The 21,130-nt window shown below is 46.0% G+C and overlaps 1 protein-coding gene across 1 annotated transcript; it reads right to left on the reverse strand.

Annotated features, from left to right (window-relative positions):
* Positions 1-18,180: 18,180 nt before the first annotated feature.
* Positions 18,181-20,676, reverse strand: LOC141844060 (protein IN2-1 homolog B-like). The gene is made up of 10 exons (XM_074732050.1): positions 20,619-20,676; positions 20,461-20,535; positions 20,317-20,377; positions 20,113-20,199; positions 19,922-20,020; positions 19,744-19,852; positions 19,579-19,655; positions 18,768-18,875; positions 18,594-18,674; positions 18,181-18,478 (listed from the first exon to the last, which is right to left on the reverse strand). Exons 1-10 carry the CDS (start codon positions 20,642-20,644, stop codon positions 18,470-18,472), a joined length of 732 nt encoding a protein of 243 aa, XP_074588151.1. The 5' UTR covers positions 20,645-20,676; the 3' UTR covers positions 18,181-18,469.
* Between the last annotated feature and the right edge of the window lie 454 nt (positions 20,677-21,130).

The raw sequence follows: 21,130 nt of genomic DNA on the forward strand, positions 1-21,130 counted from the left end.
GCTCGATGGATATTAATTGATTAAAATAATATTTAATCGATTGTTGACTATCGTATAATTTTATAAAAGTGTCTAACTATTGAGGGAGGCGTATTTTATAAATAAATACGACATTTTACTAACGCATAAGCAAATTTAATATTATCGTATTAAATTTTCATAATACTCAAATCACTTATCGATATATTTAGAAACTTTTAAATTATTTTAAATTAAAACTAATATGCTCTTGAAATTTTTTTTAATATATTTATGCTATCGGATTTAATTTTGTAGAGGTTTCATAAAATTTATCATTAATTCAATATAAAATTTAGGATAATGATACTCATTAACTAACATCACTAATATATTTCTAGAATTCTCCTAATTTAAAAAATATTAAACTTTTAAATTTTAGAATAGCGTAGATTCATCAGTTTCGTCTAAAATTAATTGATAGAATTAGAGAATTCTGAATCACTTTAAATTAGAATCAGTACACTCTTCAAAGTCAGTCTTGTTATCCTCATATCTAAATTCAATAGTATAAATTATGAAAAATAAATTTAAAATTTATTACAAACTCATTATAAAACTATGGACAATGATGCTGACTAAACAACGTCACTAATAGATTCTTTAGACTCTCTTGTTTGAAAAATATCAAACTCTTAAACTTTAGAATGGTATAGATCAACGAGTTAGTTTTGTCTAAAATCCACTTATAAACTTGGCAAATTTTAAATCATTTTAGATCAAAATTAATAAACTTCTGAAAATATCTTTAATATATTTAATATCTAAATTCGATAGCGAGTAGTGAAATTTTGAATTGATAAAATAAAATTTAAAAATCCACTCTTGATTTAATTCACTATTTCAATTTATGCTATCAAATTTAGATCCCAGGGCATAAATACTGTTCCGGCTAATTTTGCCGTGGATGATTTATACTCCGGATCAGAACTGAGCTCCTCGAAAAGAATCGCCATGAGAGAGGGGGAGCCTGAAAAACACAAAGGAAAAGAGGGTTAGAATGGCGCCGGGGGACCCGGCGCCACTCCGACGCTCAAGTTAGAGCCGAAATAGAGAAGAAATATCTGCGCGTATGAAATAAAGAGAGAGATAAAGAGAAAGAGAGAGAGAGAGCCCCCCCTTTTTCCTTCATACCTGCAGGGTTTATATAATACCAGGGAGAGCGTTATTTGTGGAGATCGGCGCATGTGATTGGTTGTTGACCTGATAAGGATAATGTTTTCGAATATCAAGGGTTCAGATTTACCGATCTTCATCTAACGGTCCGGTGCATTAATATGCAGGTTTTTAGGGGGGCCAAGTTTGGGGGATTGGTCGTTATCCTTATCCCTTTGGCTGGGTGGTAACGATCCGGATCAGAAGCCTCCCCTCCAAGTCTAGTCGAAGGAGGCGTAGTCCGACTGACTGGACTATGTATACTGATCTAATCGTCTCTCTTACCATATTGGTGATGAGCTGTTGGGATGAGGTGCCTAACTTGAGGTAGCCGAGACGAGATAGTCGGGATGAGTGGCTGAAAGATTTGGATGAGTGGAGGAGTTGATAAAGCGGCAAAGTTGCCGGGTTGTAGAGTGACAGAGTGGTCGGGTGAGACCGATGTAGAGGCCAAGTGAGGCAGTAAACGGCCGAATGAGGTCAAGGCCGAGTAAGATGAGCGGCCGAACGAGGTCGAGGTTGGCCGAATGAGGTCGAGGTCGGCCGAATGAGGTCGAGGCCGAATAAGGTAAGCGGCCGAGTGAGGTCGAGGCCGAATGAGGTGAGCGACCGAATGAGGTCAAGGCCGAATATGATAAGTGGCCTAATGAGGTCGAGGCCGAATAAGGTAAGCGGCCGAATGAGATCGAGGCCGAATGAGGTAAGCGACCGAGTGAGGTCGAGATCGGCCGAATGAGGTCGAGGCCGAATAAGGTAAGCGGCCGAATAAGGTAAGTGGCCTAATGAGGTCAAGACCGAATGAGGAGAGCGGCCAAATGAGGTCGAGGCCGAGTAAGGTCGAGGTCGGCCGAATGAGGTAAGCGACCGAATGAGGTCAAGGTCGAATGCGGTAAGCGGCCTAATGAGGTGAGTGGCCGAGTGAGGTCGAGGCCGAATGAGGTAAGCGACCGAATGAGGTCGAGGCCGAGCGAGGTCAAGGCCGAGTAAGGTAAGCGGCCGAATGAGGTCGAGGCCGAGCAAGGGAGGCCGAGCGAGGTCGAGGTCGGCCGAATGAGATCGAGGCCGAATAAGGTAAGCGACCGAATAAGGTCGAGGTCGGCCGAATGAGGTCGAGACCGGCCGAATGAGGTCGAGACCGGCCGAATGAGGTCGAGGCCGAATGAGGTAAGCGACCGAGTGAGTTCGAGGCCGAATAAGGTAAGCGGCCGAATAAGGTCGAGGTCGATCGAATGAGGTCGAGGTCGATCGAATGAGGTCGAGACGGAGTGAAGTAAGCGGCCGAATGAGATCGAGGCCGAATGAGGTAAGCGGCCAAATGAACTCGAGGCCGAATGAGGTGAGCGACCGAATAAGGTCGAGGTCGGCCGAATGAGGTCGAGGTCGGCCGAATGAGATCGAGGTCGGCCGAATGAGGTCGAGGCCGAATGAGGTAAGTGACCGAGTGAGGTCGAGGCCGAATGAGGTAAGCGACCGAGTGAGGTCGAGGCCGAATAAGGTAAGCGGCCGAATAAGGTCGAGGCCGGTCGAATGAGGTAAGCGACCGAGTGAGGTTAAGGCCGAATAAGGTAAGCGGCCGAATAAGGTCGAGGTCGGCCGAATGAGGTAAGCGGCCGAATAAGGTCGAGGTCGGCCGAATGAGGTCGAGACCGGCCGAATGAGGTCGAGGTCGACCGAATGAGATCGAGGCCGAATAAGTTAAGCGACCGAATAAGGTCGAGGTCGGTCGAATGAGATCGAGGCCGAATGAGGTAAGCGGCCGAATGAAGTCGAGGCCGAATGAGGTGAGCGACCGAATAAGGTCGAGGTCGGCCGAATGAGGTCGAGGTCGGCCGAATGAGGTCGAGGCCGAATGAGGTAAGCGACCGAGTGAGGTCGAGGCCGAATGAGGTAAGCGACCGAGTGAGGTCGAGGCCGAATAAGGTAAGCGGCCGAATAAGGTCGAGGTCGGCCGAATGAGGTAAGCGACCGAGTGAGGTTAAGGCCGAATAAGGTAAGCGACCGAATGAGGTCGAAGCGGCCGATTGAGATCGAGGCCGAATGAGGTCAAGGTCGGCCGAATGAGGTCGAGACCGAGTGAAGTAAGCGGCCGAATGAGATCGAGGCCGAGTGAAGTGGGCGGCCGAGTGAGATCGAGACCGAATAAGGTAAGCGACCAAATGAGGTCGAGGCCGAATGAGGTGAGCGGCCGAATAAGATCGAGGTCGGCCGAATGAGGTCGAGGTCGGCCGACTGAGGTCGAGACCGAATGAAGTAAGCGGTCGAATGAGATCGAGGCCGAGTGAGGTAAGCGACCGAGTGAGGTCGAGGCCGAATAAGGTAAGCGGCCGAATAAGGTCGAGGTCGATCGAATGAGGTCGAGACCGAATGAGGTAAGCGACCGAGTGAGGTCGAGGCCGAATAAGGTAAGCGGCCGAATAAGGTCGAGGTCGATCGAATGAGGTCAAGACCGAGTGAAGTAAGCGGTCGAATGAGATCGAGGCCGAATGAGGTAAGCGGCCGAATGAAGTCGAGGCCGAATGAGGTGAGCGACCGAATAAGGTCGAGGTCGGCCGAATGAGGTCGAGGTCGGCCGAATGAGGTCGAGGCCAAATAAGGTAAGCGGCCGAGTGAGATCGAGGCAGAGTGAGGTAAGCGGCCGAATAAGGTCGAGACCGAGTGAGGTAAGCGGTCGAATGAGATCGAGGCCGAGTGAGGTAAGCGGCCGAATGAGGTCGAGGCCGAGCAAGGTTGAGGCCGAGCGAGGTCAAGGCCGAGAAAGGTTGAGGCCGAGCGAGGTCAAGGCCGAGTAAGGTAGGCGGCCGAATGAGGTCGAGGCCGAGCGAGGTTAAGGCCGAGTGAGATCAAGGCCGAGTAAGGTAGGCGGCCGAATGAGGTCAAGGTCGGCCGAATGAGGTGAGCGGCCGAATAAGGTCGAGGTCGGCCGAATGAGGTCAAGGCCGAGTGAAGTAAGCGACCGAATAAGGTAAGCGACCGAGTGTTAGTGCAGGAAGCACTAGCAAGTCAAACCTATGTTTTGATTATGGAACTAGGATCAAGTTAAGTTTATGGTTTGGCTAACTGAGTTGGATTGAGATTGCAGAGAACAGGTTAAGTCCTAGTGTGGCTAGGCAAGAAGACTTGGCAGAGTCAACGTGCACCAGGCAAGATCTGGACTTGGGTCAGGAGGACCAAGTTGCGGATGAAATGGACTTGGTCAGGAGGACCAAGTTGCAGAGAAGAATGGACTGATCAGGAGGATCAGTTGCGTTCAAGTCCTGGGGGGCAACGACAGAGCCGAGCAAAAGTCCAACAGGTCAGGAGGACTTGGTTGGCATCAGGTAAATTCTCCCGAGGGGAGTGGGTGAGGACGCGTTCCTACGAGGAACAGTAGGCGCCGGTCTAACCCAGGATCTCACCGGAGATCCGAAGTTAAGACTCGAAGCCGGTTCGGTGAACCGACCGGTTCTTTAACTATCATGTTTCGAGCTAACTTGTTGTGCAGGAAAGAAGAGCTCGATAAAAGCTAACTCCGGTCCAAAAATTCTGATTTTTGGGTCTGGAGTCGACTCAGATAGGTTCTGGAGTCGACTCCAGCCTAGTCAGCTCAAATCCGGAAGTCTGCGCGTCAAAGTCGTCGCCAGCGGAGCTGGAGTCGACTCAGATGGCGTTCTGAGTCGACTCAGGTCAAGAAGTTATCGCCACCGCCGCCACCGCGACTGGAGTCGACCCAGAAGCAAGCCAGAGTCGACTCAGGAGGGATAAGCGATAAAGTTTTATCTGCCACGTCGGCTGGAGTCGACCCAGATGCCTATCTGAGTCGACTCAGCTCGACTATATAAGGCAGTCGCGAGCAGCCTTCGAGCACATCCATTCCTTTCGCTCTCAAACGCCTTCCTCGCGTCCGTTAAGCTTCCGATCTTCGACGTTGGTGCCGAGACTACATCAAGCTACTTCAACGAGCACCGAGACGCCGAATCCATACTCCGGGGAGCGCAAAAATTGGTAACAAAAAGCTGTACTTAAATTCCAATCAATAGCTTTGTAATCGAATTTTTGTAACGCCTTTTTCGATATACTTGCTACCGCAAGGAGCAAGTATCTTAGTGGATTGCCCAAAGTAAACGGTCAAGGACCGTGGGCCTTGGAGTAGCAGCGTTGCGCTGTGAACCAAGTAAAAACAAACGAGTCATTTATTTTCTGCACTTGTTCTTTATTCTTGCAAATCGAGTTTTCGCTTACGCTTCCGCACGCAAAGTTTTATCGAATATCGAAAAGCGTTAAAATACGCTATTCACCCCCCCCCCCTCTAGCGTATTTCCGATCCTACAATTGGTATCAGAGCGGGGGTTCTTGAAAACAGTGCAACCACTGATTCAAGACGCTTTTCGAATTTTTTTTTTTTTTATAAACTTTCTTTTCCCGCACTACTAATCCAAGACCAAGTCTTGGAATTCTTTTTCTTGTTTATTTTTGTGCATATACATTAATGGCCCAACAAGAAGGTTCGAGCACCGCGAGGCCACCACTGTTTTCGGGTGACGACTTTCCATACTGGAAAACCAGGATGGAATGTCACCTAAAAACCCAAGTGGAGATGTGGATCATCATCCAGACGGGACTTACAATCCCAACTGGCAATGATGGAAAACCACTCTCCTGCGAGCTTTGGGACAACGCAACAATGAAAAAGATCGAAGCAGACGCAAAAGCAACCCAAACGCTCCAGTGTGGACTCACGAAAGAAGAACTCAATCGGGTTGGACCAATCAACAGTGCTAAAGAATTGTGGAACAAATTAATTGAACTTCACGAGGGCACATCCGACACCAAGGTAAGCAAAAGAGATTTATTTATTAATAAATTGTATAATATAAAAATGTTAGAAGGAGAATCGGCGAGCGGCGGTTGCACGCGAGGATCAAGGACATCCTCAACGGCTTGCACGCAATCGGGGAACGAGTCGACAACCGGGACATAATCAGGTACGCGCTCAAAGCCTTCCCTCGGAATACCTTGTGGGCATCGATGGTAGATGCTTACAAAGTATCCAGGGATTTAAATACAATTAAATTAGACGAAATGTTTTCCGAGTTTGAACTACACGAGCAATCTAATACGGAAGTGCAGGAGAAAGGTATTGCTCTTGTTGCAGGTTCCGAACCCAAAAGACGAAGAATACCGGAAGACTCGGAACCATCGGACTCTGAAGGAAACGAAGCCGACGGAAACGACGACGTCGCCACCGAACTAGTCAACCTAGTTCGGAAAATGTTCCGGAACAAACGCGGAGTTCGCCGGTCGGAAATCAAGAAAGTGGTAAACACATCGAAGCAACCGACTACCGGAAGACAAGATACAAAGTGCTACGGCTGCGGTCGAAGAGGCCACTTCATCGCCGACTGTCCCGGAAAAACCAAAAGTCGAAGCGGAAGGCACTCAAAGCCACTTGGGACGAGTCGTCATCCGAAGATTCAGACGGGGAACCAACAACAAGCCTTCTCGCTCTTCCGGCACAAGACAGACCGTACGAAAGCGACTACGACTCGGACGACGAAAGCCACGGATCCGTATCCGTTTCCGAAGGTTCCAAATCCAATGTAAGTCAAAATAAGTTGTTTTCAATTATAATTACTCTAAGTAAAAAATTAGTAATAAACGAAGCCGAGCGTGACTCGCTCCGAGCCGAGCGTGATTTGCTCCGAGAAAAGTTAACACTTTTCGAAGAGAAAGTCACCTCCGAGTCACCGACTTTGGAAGAGCCGATTGAGGGTCCGACTCGAGCTCAACTCGAGGAAGACAACTCCCGGCTAAGAAGCCAAGTCAGTGATCTCACACGATCGCTTGAAAAATTCACCGACGGGTCCAAGAATCTGAAAATGATGCTTGGATCGCAGAAGGCTGGATACAATCGATCGGGCATCGGTTATACAACTAAACAAAAGTCATTTATTGCATTAACACGTAGAAGTCGAACACGAGTCCAAGCGTGGGTTCCGAAGTCCCGACTGGTTAACCCAGTCGGACCGAACCAATTCTTGGTTCCCAAGGATCAGGTCCACTTGGTTCGACCAATCAAGGGGCACGATCCCGGGGGAACCAGAACAACTTGTTTGATTTCATGTATAACTTAGATTTAATTTTCTTGCATTAGAAATTAGGTAGTTTAAGGATCAACTACTTGATCAATTCTTGCCAACATAGTACCAGGGTGGGGCGAGATGATAGTACGTCAGGGAGGCTAGACAAAGTGGTCAAGGAGGGTAAGGAGTACCTGACTTGGTTCACGGAGTCGAACCGAACTGGCCGAAGCTACCTCGCCACATCCTAGACTAGTTAGACCAAGGTTTTTCAATAAATCGGTTAAGTCCATAATTTCTTGAATTGATTCTGTCTAGGAAGTGGTCGTTGCTCCGATAACCAAGAAGGCCCCATGCCTCGCCACCCACCTGGGAATCAGTTTTTGAAATGTGTACTTAATTGGTTGAAGGTCAAACCTGAATCTAACTCAAGGTTGATCAAGTATAGATACCCTTCACAATAAACAAAGATAAAATTGAAATCATCTCACATTGAACTCATAGGATAACTGATTGATCACTTAGACTGGGTGAGATGAATAGGTAATAATCTAAAATAACCCAACCAACCCAAATCAATTTAAATCATAAAACGTAAAATTACAACTATTGCAAGGATTGAGCCTCGGGGAGCCGTCCATTGCAATTAATTTTACCTTAACTAGGATTGAGCCTCGGGGAGCCGTCCTTAACAACCAAAATCAATTTTCAAAATTAAATAACTAATTAAATCAATTTTCAAAATTAAATAACTAATAAATCAATTTTTTTCAAAATTAAATAATAAATCAATTTTCAAAATTAAAAATAAATAAATTTTCAAAATTAAATAATTAATTCAAATTTTCAAAATTAAATTAACTTCAAAATTAATTAAACAAATTTTTAAAAATTAAATTAACTTCAAAATTAATTCAAAAAACAAATTTTCAAAATTAAATTAACTTCAAAATTAATTAAACAAATTTTCAAAATTAAATTAACTTCAAAATTAATTAACAAATTTTCAAAATTAAATTTTCAAAAATTAAATCAAAATTAAATTAACTTCAAAATTAATTAAACAAATTTTTAAAATTAAATTAACTTCAAAATTAATTAAACAAATTTTCAAAATTAAATTAACTTCAAAATTAATTAAACAAATTTTCAAAATTAAATCAAAATTAAACTTAGCCGACATCTTTACTAAACCATGTTACCTGAGTCTGAGTTCAGTACACTTAGAAGAAAACTAGGTTTATGTTTAGTAGAGTAGGAAAAAGAAATTTGTTTTTGAAAATACATGTTTTTCAATCTATTATAAGTATATTTTGAAAATGATTTCAAAACTATTATATTTTTCAAAATTACTTTTTTTCAAGTTTGATTTCAAAATTAAGCAAATGGAGATTTTTGCCTTAGACTAGAAGAATTCCCCCTAGAAAGCATGATCCTATAGATCTAGGTGGACATCTCACAAAGCACTTAGATACCTTGTTTGTGTTTGCTAAAACATAGAACGGGTGAGATGTATAGGAATCTAGTCTAAGCTAAAAATAGATGCTTTAAGTCAGTGCATCAACCTAAACAGCTTAGACTTTAATTCATATTGATCAAGTTAAGTGTCCCAAAACTAAAAGACAATCTTTGAAATGGGATGATACACTTAAACTTGGCTAACTGGGTCAAGCTACTACTTTCTAGTAGATAGCTAAAACCTAAGTTGGACACGCGCCCCAAAAAGAAAATTTTTTTTGTCTACTTATGTTTATTATTTATAAACTTGGACTCAAACCCATAGAACCTAATATTTTTGATTATGTCAAAGGGGGAGAGATTGGAGGTTCAAGTTAATCAAATCAAATTTTTCAAGTCAGAATCAAATTTTTGTGTGAAGCACAAGTTATTTGAAAAAGGGGGAGTAAATGGTTCAGGGGGAGCAACACACATGCATGCACTCATGCTTAGATTATTTTTGCAAAATACTTGAATACTCATACTTAGTTGAATTGTTGCAAAATAATGGTATTTGCTTTATGTTGAGATTTGTAACTTAACTTGAAACCTTAAGTTGCCATAATCAAAAAGGGGGAGATTGTTAGTGCAGGAAGCACTAGCAAGTCAAACCTATGTTTTGATTATGGAACTAGGATCAAGTTAAGTTTATGGTTTGGCTAACTGAGTTGGATTGAGATTGCAGAGAACAGGTTAAGTCCTAGTGTGGCTAGGCAAGAAGACTTGGCAGAGTCAACGTGCACCAGGCAAGATCTGGACTTGGGTCAGGAGGACCAAGTTGCGGATGAAATGGACTTGGTCAGGAGGACCAAGTTGCAGAGAAGAATGGACTGATCAGGAGGATCAGTTGCGTTCAAGTCCTGGGGGGCAACGACAGAGCCGAGCAAAAGTCCAACAGGTCAGGAGGACTTGGTTGGCATCAGGTAAATTCTCCCGAGGGGAGTGGGTGAGGACGCGTTCCTACGAGGAACAGTAGGCGCCGGTCTAACCCAGGATCTCACCGGAGATCCGAAGTTAAGACTCGAAGCCGGTTCGGTGAACCGACCGGTTCTTTAACTATCATGTTTCGAGCTAACTTGTTGTGCAGGAAAGAAGAGCTCGATAAAAGCTAACTCCGGTCCAAAAATTCTGATTTTTGGGTCTGGAGTCGACTCAGATAGGTTCTGGAGTCGACTCCAGCCTAGTCAGCTCAAATCCGGAAGTCTGCGCGTCAAAGTCGTCGCCAGCGGAGCTGGAGTCGACTCAGATGGCGTTCTGAGTCGACTCAGGTCAAGAAGTTATCGCCACCGCCGCCACCGCGACTGGAGTCGACCCAGAAGCAAGCCAGAGTCGACTCAGGAGGGATAAGCGATAAAGTTTTATCTGCCACGTCGGCTGGAGTCGACCCAGATGCCTATCTGAGTCGACTCAGCTCGACTATATAAGGCAGTCGCGAGCAGCCTTCGAGCACATCCATTCCTTTCGCTCTCAAACGCCTTCCTCGCGTCCGTTAAGCTTCCGATCTTCGACGTTGGTGCCGAGACTACATCAAGCTACTTCAACGAGCACCGAGACGCCGAATCCATACTCCGGGGAGCGCAAAAATTGGTAACAAAAAGCTGTACTTAAATTCCAATCAATAGCTTTGTAATCGAATTTTTGTAACGCCTTTTTCGATATACTTGCTACCGCAAGGAGCAAGTATCTTAGTGGATTGCCCAAAGTAAACGGTCAAGGACCGTGGGCCTTGGAGTAGCAGCGTTGCGCTGTGAACCAAGTAAAAACAAACGAGTCATTTATTTTCTGCACTTATTCTTTATTCTTGCAAATCGAGTTTTCGCTTACGCTTCCGCACGCAAAGTTTTATCGAATATCGAAAAGCGTTAAAATACGCTATTCACCCCCCCTCTAGCGTATTTCCGATCCTACACCGAATAAGGTCGAGGTCGGCCGAATGAGGTCGAGACCGAATGAGGTAAGCGGCCGAGTGAGGTCGAGGCCGAATGAGGTAAGCGGCCGAATAAGGTCGAGGTCGATCGAATGAGGTCGAGACCGAGTGAAGTAAACGGTCGATGAGATCGAGGCCGAATGAGGTAAGCGGCCGAATGAAGCCAAGGCCGAATGAGGTCGAGCGACCGAATGAGGTCGAGGTCGGCCGAATGAGGTCGAGGTCCGAATGAGGTCGAGGCCAAATAAGGTCGAGCGGCCGAGTGAGGTCGAGGCCGAGTGAGGTAAGCGGCCGAATGAGGTCGAGGCCGAGTGAGGTAAGCGGCCGAATGAGGTCGAGGCCGAATGAGGTAAGCGGCCGAATGAGGTCGAGGCCGAGCAAGGTTGAGGCCGAGCGAGGTCAAGGCCGAGCAAGGTTGAGGCCGAGCGAGGTCAAGGCCGAGTAAGGTAGGCGGCCGAATGAGGTCGAGGCCGAGCGAGGTAAGGCCGAGTGAGATCAAGGCCGAGTAAGGTAAGCGGCCGAATGAGGTCAAGGTCGGCCGAATGAGGTGAGCGGCCGAATAAGGTCGAGGTCGGCCGAATGAGGTCGAGGCCGAGTGAAGTAAGCGGCCGAATCGAGGTCGAGCGGCCGAGTGAGGTCGAGGGCCGAATGAAGTCGAGGTCGGCCGAATGAGGTCGAGGCCGAATAAGATGAGCGACCGAATGAGATCGAGGCCGGCCGAATGAGGTCGAGGCCGGCCGAATGAGGTCGAGGTCGACCGAATGAGGTCGAGGCCGAGTGAGGTAAGCGGTCGAGCGGCCGATGAGGTCGAGGCCGAGCCGAGGTAAGCGGCCGAATGAGGTAAGGCCGAGTGAGGTAAGCGGCCGAATGAGATCGAGGCCGAGTGAGGTAAGCGGCCGAATGAGGTCGAGGCCGAGCAAGGTTAAGGCCGAGCGAGGTCAAGGCCGAGCAAGGTTAAGGCCGAGCGAGGTCAAGGCCGAGTGAGGTAGGCGGCCGAATGAGGTCGAGGCCGAGCGAGGTTACGGCCGAGTGAGGTTAAGGCCGAGTGAGGTCGAGGCCGAGTAAGGTAGACGGCCGAATGAGGTCGAGGTCGGCCGAATGAGGTCGAGCGGCCGAATAAGGTCGAGGTCGGCCGAATGAGGTCGAGGCCGCCGAATGAGGCGGCCGAATGAGGTAAGGACCGAGTGAGGTCGAGGTCGGCCGAATGAGGTCGAGGTCGGCCGAATGAGGTCGAAAGGTCGGCCGAATGAGGTCGAGGCCGAATGAGGTAAGCGGCCGAATGAGGTCGAGGCCGGAATGAGGTCGAGGCCGGCCGAATGAGGTCGAGGCCGAGCGAGGTGAGCGGCCGAATGAGATCGAGGTCGGCCGAATGAGGTCGAGGTCGGCCGAATGAGGTCGAGGTCGGCCGAATGAGGTCAAGCGGCCGAATGAGGTAAGCGGCCGAATGAGGTCGAGGTCGGCCGAATGAGGTCGAGGCCGAGCGAGGTCAAGGCCGAATGAGGTCGAGGCCGAGCGAGGTCAAGGCCGAGTGAGGTCGAGGCCGAGTAAGGTAGGCGGCCGAATGAGGTCGAGGCCGAGCGAATGAGGTAAGGCCGAGTGAGATCAAGGCCGAGTGAGGTAGGCGGCCGAATGAGGTCGAGGTCGGTCGAATGAGGTAAGCGGCCGAATGAGGTCGAGGCCGAATGAGGTCGAGGTCGGCCGAATGAGGTCGAGGTCGGCCGAATGAGGTCGAGGTCGGCCGAATGAGGTCAAGTGGACGAACGAATAAGGTAAGCGGCCGAATGAGGTCGAGGCCGTGTTAGAGGGAGCTCGGAGTGCCTGTGGTAAGGCTGAGGGAGCGGATCCCGACCTCCATTGAGTGCGGAATCTCAAGATGGAGTTGAGCATGCCTAGGGAGCTGGTCCCTATCTCCATTGAGTGCGGAATCTCAGGATGGAGTTAAGCATGGAGCTCGGGGGCCTGTAGAAAGGCATAGCGGGGAACGGATCCCCGACCTCCATTGAGTGCGGAATCTCAAGATGGAGTTGAGCATGCCTAGGGAGCAGGTCCCTACCTCCATTGAGTGCGGAATCTCAGGATGGAGTTAAGCATGGAGCTCGAGGTGCCTGTAGAAAGGCATAGAGGGAGCGGATCCCGACCTCCATTGAGTGCGGAATCTCAAGATGGAGTTGAGCATGCCTAGGGAGCAGGTCCCTACCTCCATTGAGTGCGGAATCTCAGGATGGAGTTAAGCATGGAGCTCGGGGGCCTGTAGAAAGGCATAGCGGGAACGGATCCCGACCTCCATTGAGTGCGGAATCTCAAGATGAAGTTGAGCATGCCTAGGGAGCAGGTCCCTACCTCCATTGAGTGCGGAATCTCAGGATGGAGTTAAGCATGGAGCTCGGGGGCCTGTAGAAAGGCATAGCGGGAACGGATCCCGACCTCCATTGAGTGCGGAATCTCAAGATGGAGTTGAGCATGCCTAGGGAGCAGGTCCCTACCTCCATTGAGTGCGGAATCTCAGGATGGAGTTAAGCATGGAGCTCGGGGGCCTGTAGAAAGGCATAGCGGGAACGGATCCCGACCTCCATTGAGTGCGGAATCTCAAGATGGAGTTGAGCATGCCTAGGGAGCAGGTCCCTACCTCCATTGAGTGCGGAATCTCAGGATGGAGTTAAGCATGGAGCTCGGGGGCCTGTAGAAAGGCATAGCGGGAACGGATCCCGACCTCCATTGAGTGCGGAATCTCAAGATGGAGTTGAGCATGCCTAGGGAGCAGGTCCCTACCTCCATTGAGTGCGGAATCTCAGGATGGAGTTAAGCATGGAGCTCGGGGGCCTGTAGAAAGGCATAGCGGGAACGGATCCCGACCTCCATTGAGTGCGGAATCTCAAGATGGAGTTGAGCATGCCTAGGGAGCAGGTCCCTACCTCCATTGAGTGCGGAATCTCAGGATGGAGTTAAGCATGGAGCTCGGGGGCCTGTAGAAAGGCATAGCGGGAACGGATCCCGACCTCCATTGAGTGCGGAATCTCAAGATGGAGTTGAGCATGCCTAGGGAGCAGGTCCCTACCTCCATTGAGTGCGGAATCTCAGGATGGAGTTAAGCATGGAGCTCGGGGGCCTGTAGAAAGGCATAGCGGGAACGGGTCCCGACCTCCATTGAGTGCGGAATCTCAAGATGGAGTTGAGCATGCCTAGGGAGCAGGTCCCTACCTCCATTGAGTGCGGAATCTCAGGATGGAGTTAAGCATGGAGCTCGAAGTCTTCAGCTCTGAAACCAAGCGGGCTCGGAGACAGCCTTTTATTGAAGAAACTGAAAGGCATCAGGGATACTTGTAATTAGCAAATAGCGATAAAAAATGAATATCCAATGCGAAAATATCAGAAAGGAACAGATACTGCCCTTTTAGATGTAGTAAGACCGCAGGCGGGTGGTGCGCCAGGGCCTTGGCTAGCGGAGCTCGGGATGGGATCATCGGTTCTGGAACCAAGCGAGTTCGGAGGCAGCCTTTTATTGAGGAAACTTTTAGATGTAGTAAGGCCGCAGGCGGGTGGTGCGCCAGGGCCTTGGCTAGCGGAGCTCGGGATGGGATCATCGGTTCTGGAACCAAGCGAGTTCGAACCAAGCGAGTAGCAGCCTTTTATTGAGGAAACTGAGACGCATTAGGGATGATTGTTATGAGTAAGTAGTGACAATAAATGAACATTAATTGCGAAAATATCAGAAAGGAACAGATACTGCCCTTTTAGATGTAGTAAGGCCGCAGGTGGGTGGTGCGCCAGGGCCTTGGCCAGCGGAGCTCGGAAGGTCATCGAGCACGAAGCTTGGAAGGTCAGCGAGTGCGAAGCTCGGAAGATCATCGAGCACGGAGCTCGGCAGGTCGCGAAGCTCGGAAGGTCATCGAGCGCGGAGCTCGGGATCCAGCCTATAACTGTCGGGATCGAGAGAGGAGATGAGAAACCATCTCCATGGTGGCCGTAGCAGCCCCTAGTTCGGCTTTGGTTGATGAGGACCGACTCCCTCGCTGTGATGTGCACCTTCCCTGCAACCAAAACAATAGAAGCAGAAGAATATTCCTTTGATGTGATGCAAATGAATAATATAGCTTTAAGCTAGATGACCGTTTGGTCCAAATTGTCTGAGGTGTCTTGTTGCTTGTGCTTGTCAAAGATGTAAGGTTTTTCTGGCACGGACAGGGCATTGTTATTAGTCCAAAGAGCTAACCAATAATTTGGTGCTCCGCTGTATAAGTCGATCTAATAGAAGGTTAATACAAATAGAAATACATGTCTAATAGAAATAAGAGTAGACTGTTTCATGTGTTAGTTAAGGTTGATTCTAGCAAATGAAAAGCCGAAACATATAGGAAGTGATGAAATTCACATAGGAAAAATGAATGAAAATTTTAACATGTAGCTCTTTAGAAATATGTATCTGATAGTTTAGTCAAAAGATAATCATGATAGATATGTTTATAACGACTATAGATATGAAAATTATTTTATCCATAAATATATCGACTACTGAGTGATTGTCGCAAAAATAAATAAGGTCACAAAAAATGAATGACTTATCTTGTCTGATGCGCATTCCATGAGATTATAAATTGATCCTCATCCGTCAAATTGAGTTTCTTGGAAGTAGAATGGACCTGGCAACATCAAGTGTCGCTATCTTCCTCACGGATTTGCAAAGGGTGAGTGGTCCTTTGCTTCTATTTCTTGAATCGTGCGTTGCATTCCTCTTGCGAGTCCTATAACAAAATTTTTGTGGAGCTGCATCTTGACGCCGAGAGCCTAGAGTCGTCCGAGAAGAGGGCTCAGCCGCCGAAACCGTAGAGAGTGCAGCCCTGGCGCTTAGGGCATAGACGACGTCCATGGTGGTGACAGTCTTGCGGTAGGCGTGCTCGGTGTAGGTGATGGCGTCGCGCCAGGCGAGAGGTGATCGAACTTTCCCTGCAGCAATAGAAGATGACAACGAAAAACTTCCTGCATCCATAGTATTAATTAGTGTGCTTCTGTTGCATTAATTAGGGAATCTAAGAGAAAAAGAAGAAATCCTAAGTGCTCTGCCAACCAGATGAAAAGGCAATTAGACAATGAGTGAAAATCCAAGAAAAATAATAATGCATGCAAATTGAAACGAGAAGCTTTTTCGTTTTTAGAGAGCGAAGAATTTGACGACATCCTCCTCCTCTCTTTCTTCCCACAGAAAAGAGATGTGGAAGACCTGCAATGACATGTAATCGGCTGGCAGGAACTCCTGTCTTAGCTAATGCTCTTCCATGTTTATCTAGGAGAACAAAGCAAGGAACATATTTGATGTCATAATGTAGGAGCTCAGGGAGCCACATCTTGTTCTCCGCGTCGGCGAGGAATTCCTTGAGATGTCCAAGTTGTTCAACAGGAAATAAGTTCTGGCCAGCAAAGCGGCCCAGCTTGAATCACGACATAATAGCTTCCGATTCCACACCATTCCTGATTTTCCAAAATTGAATTGATAAAAATTAGGTAATAATTATAATGCATATTAGTAAATCAATGAAAGGATTATGAAGGGGGGGTCGAGGTAGAAGTTCTGGTTTTCATGATTCATGAAGAGGCCTAGGTTTGATCTTGACATTTTGTTGCAACCAACGCTTGAACATTGGCCAACAAGCTGGAGAGAAGGGCATTTCAGGGCATGACATTCTTGTAGGCCATATCGTCGGACACCTAGTGATCATGTCAAGGGTGAAGAAGAGGTTGGTGGACTGGCAGCGAAGGAAGAGGCGCATGCGACGGCGGCGGAGAGAGGAGCAGCAAGCCATCGCGGAGACGGCGGAGGTCGGCGAACAGGAGCAGGAAGAGGCGCATGCGACGGCGGTGGAGAGAGGAGCAGCATGCCATCGCGGAGACGACGGAGGTCGGCGCGTAGGAGCAGGAAGAGGCGCATGCGACGGCGGTGGAGAGAGGAGCAGCATGCCATCGCAGAGACGACGGAGGTCGGTGCGTAGGAGCAGGAAGAGGCGCATGCGACGGCGGTGGAGAGAGGAGCAGCATGCCATCGCGGAGACGACGGGGGTCGGCGCGCAGGAGGAAGGATGGCGATCCCCTCGCGGAGACGAGTAGACGAAAACTGGAGCTCCTACGAATGAGAAATTAGAATAGGATCGCGGAGACGACGGAGGTTTTTTTTTTATGCCACTATTAAAAGGGTTTAGAGAAGGAAATTGAAAAAGGGAATATTAAAAATTAGAAAAGATGATTTACGTGACTACGTGTTAGGATTTCATCTAACATGTTAGTCTAATAAAAATAAAATAAATTTTTGGAGGCTTAGCTTTTTGACGGAGGCAGCTTTTTGCTGTTGCCAAGAAGATTGAGAGGAGAAAATTCGGGTCATCGTAGCTTTTCTTTCCGATGGAGCCGTGATTATTACTGGTTCTTCCGGTGTAATCACCCAGCGTCTCAGCTCAGTTTTCCCACAGACGGCGCCAAAATGTTCCGGCTAATTTTGCCGTGGATGATTTGTACGCCAGATCAGAACTGTGCTCCTCGGAAAGAATCGCCAGAAGAGGGGACCTGAAAATCACCAAGAAAAAGAGAGGGTTAGAATGGTGCCGGGGGACCCGGCAAGCCACTCCGACGCTCAAGTTAGAGCCGAAATAGAAGAAATATATGCGTATGAAATAGAGAGAGAAATAAAGAGAAAGAGAGAGAGAGCCCCCTTTTTCCTTCATACCTGCAGGGTTTATATAATACCAGGGGGAGCGTTATTTGTGGAGATCGGCGCATGTGATTGGTGGTTAACATGATAAGGATAATCTTTTGAAGGTTTTCGAATATCAAGGGTTCAGATTTACTGATCTTCATCTAACGGTCCGGTGCATTAATATGCAGGTTTTTAGGGGGGCCAAGCTTGGGGAATTGGTCGTTATCCTTATCCCTTTGGCTGGGTGGTAACGAGCCGGAACAGAGGTAAATCGAGAAACTGCAGTTGATCATGACGCAAGAAAGCATTATCTCTTCTGCAACTCTACTACATCATAATCAACAACCCTATATTTCTAAACTCATCACAGGGAGATGCCAATTTTCACGGCCTGCCTCAATTGATTTCTACATGGACCCCACCCCTATACAGTGGACCACCAAACCTGAATAAAATCCATCATAATTTATCCTCTCATACAGCAGACCACTGAACTAAGTCAACCCTGAATAAGATAGCTAGAAAGATTTCGATATCGATTATTGAAAATTTCAAAGAATAATAATGTTACATTTCTAAACCTCAAAAGGCAATACAAAATACTCACTCAGCGACCAAAATATGATATTTATATAAATTATTATTTATTTCATATTTTATTTTTTTATTGCATTTAGTTGCACTTATTTGTAAAAAATAAATTATAAAAAATTTCTACATCTCCAAAAAAAAAACTATCCGACAAGAACAAAATTAATAGATTATCACCAAGACAATAGATCATAAAATAGAAATAGAAAATTTCAAACCATATTAAATTGATAACTCATTGTAGACCAGCACAACAATTGATGAATGATGAGAATTTTGAATCTTTATTCACACCCCCAACGATGTCATCGGTCCCAACAACAAAAGTTTACAAACTGTGGACTCAAGGGCGAGGAACACCATCAGAAAGATAGTAGGAATAGACGAGGGGCATGCCCCATAACAATCCGAAACAGTAACAAAGTATGCTACACGTAAATACATATAGATTATTTCAAATCTATGGAAAGGAAAGGTCTCGATATCTTTATTTAAGATCATATCAACGGATAGACCATAACCTGAAAAACTAGTATGGAGAGTTCTTCATGCAATCTGAAGGAAAAAAAATAAAAAAGAGAAAACAAATCAGTATATGCAATCATCAGGCTTTTGAACAGTCAACTGAAACTTGAAATTTTAAATTGAAATCATAAACCATGTATCATACCCCTAAGCGCTTCTTCAATCCATCCAGTAGCTCTTTTGGATCTTGTCGAGTACATGTGTACGCATCGATCTTGTTCAATTCCTATTCAACATAAGTAGGAAGTTAGTACATGTGTAAGGATAGATCTTGTTCTTTTCATACTCAATGTAATTTTCACTAGGTGCAAGGAACAACCTCAATCCACAATGCCAATTTTGGCCTGCCTTTGGTAACATCATAATTCTTCAACTCTGCTAAGGAGTACTGGAATCTTTCGATAAATGGGGCATAGGCAATGTCAACCTAGAAAATAATAAGTTTAGACTTTATATCAGCGAATACTGAAAAATAATAATAATAAAAAACCAGTGCCTTATGGCTTCCTTTCGTTTAAATGCCTAAACCATCTCTGATATAGAAGAAAAGTTATGAGAACTAGTTTTTCTTTTGCCCAAAAATTAAGAGATCAATTTTTTTTTCAACTATTGTCTTAAACCGAATAAGATCTCTATGTAAACATGTAAACAACACAGACAAGTGGCAATATAGGAATAAGATCTCTATAGTAGACCTCATATTGCATTCTCAAAGAGGCTTATTCCTTAAGTGAACATGTAAACAACACAAACAAGTGGCCTTATAGGAATATAAAATGGATTTCGATAAAACAGTGTGAAAGGGCAGGGGCTATTTCATGTTGATTTAGAGAAACAAACAGGAGACAGATAGTTTTGAGCAAATATGTTGTTCAATACATCTAGTTTGTCCTGATTAAAAGATGTGGACATATGACATCTAGTTGGTCCTGATTCTGTCTACGGCTAAAGATTTGATTTAGAATGTAAGACAACAATACATGAGGCTCGAATGAAACTATAAGACACAGATGCAAAACTAGAGAATTCAAATGTCTTCATTCAGATGACAAGAAACAAGGGAAAGGCAGGAATAAATGTAAATGAAGTTACATTACATGCAAATTATACAAGTTCATGTAGGTACTCACCAAACTGAATTGGCCAAGAAAAAATGGTCCATCATCAAACTTCGAAAGGGCTTCTTCTATCTTGTCATAGGCAGCAACTAGTGCAACCAAGGCGAAGCAAGTTAGTGCCTACTACATCAACTAAATACAATAAGATAACAGAAATCAACAAGAATTCTAACTCACCTACTTCGTCGCCAACATCGCCTGGAGAAGGAAATGACTTGAAATTGAGCATGTTAAAGTTATCACTGTATGAAAACAGCTCCTCTGCAAACTGCCTCTTCGCGGGATCCTAAAACTCCCAATATAAGATATCAAAGAAACTTATTCGCGGGTATTAGAACATCTAGAAATCACTTACATCAGGCAGTAATTTAGGACCTTCAAATGTTTCATCGATAAATTTAATCAGATCCAGACTCTCTCCTTTCACCTCATTGTTATGCTCCAAAGACGGCACCTATTGAGCATATCGTGATCTCAAGACCAAACTCGTATGTATGATCAGGCACAAGCTACTGAACAAAAAAAGCTAATCAAGGTGAATCGAACCTTATTCCCAGGATAAACCTTCTCCTTGTACCAGTCTGGCCTATTTTGCAGATCGATTCCAACCAATTTGATCTTCTCCTGCAACCCCTGCTCAAAGAGAACGCAGATCGGAGGAAACAATTAATTATACACCGTAATCTTTCTAAAACAATATTTGTCATCTTAAATTTGTCGCATCTGTTATATCAATAAAGAAAAAAATACCTTGAGATTCCTAACTATCCAGGTGCGTTGCGCAAATGGGCAGGTGTATGAAATATACAACCTAAAAGCCGATCGCAAGAAAGTAAATCAACAAGTTTCAACTATGAACACGACCCAAAGATAAAGATCCGGCCAAGGGATTACCTGGTGGTGCCATCGAAGAGAGCTGGCGGTTCGGAGGACGAGTTAAGGGGCGGAGGAAGCACCTCCTTCACAAAGCTGCGCAGATGCAACTCCGACATCAGCAAAACCTGGATGATCGAATCGAGGGATACAGAAAACTACGAGATTTGGAGGCTCACCAGGAAGACGCCGCGGCCGCTGCCATCGCAAAGACCAACGACGAAGGACGATCAACAACTCCGATCCTGGAGCAAGTGAACGAGCAATATATAGAGCGAAGGGAAGGAATCGAGCGTAATGGAGCTGCCTCATGATTTAGAGTAATTTACCAGTTTACCCTCAGAAGCTTCTGGAGTGTGGAGTGCGTAAGCGGTGACGGAACAAGCCGGTGTGATTACCGTATGATGGGCCATGGAGCGTGGAGTGCGTAAGCGGTGACGGAACAAGCCGGTGTGATTACCGTATGATGGGCTAGGATGCCCGTACAAGAATCCTTTAATAAGAATCTAAAATGCATTTTATATATTTTGTGTATAATTAAAAAATAAAAAAACAAATTTACTCTTAATGATATATTTTAAAATATAGTGAAGAAATTAATCAAGAACAATAATTAAGTTGTAGTTAAATTATTAATTTAATAGGACAACTTATATGAAAACTATAAGGCAAAAGTACCAAAAAAAAAATC

The sequence above is a fragment of the Curcuma longa genome, chromosome 13 (assembly GCF_044706935.1).
Source record: "Curcuma longa cultivar G26 ecotype Majalengka, Jawa Barat chromosome 13, ITB_CL_G26_1.1, whole genome shotgun sequence".
NCBI classification, from domain to species: domain Eukaryota; kingdom Viridiplantae; phylum Streptophyta; class Magnoliopsida; order Zingiberales; family Zingiberaceae; genus Curcuma; species Curcuma longa.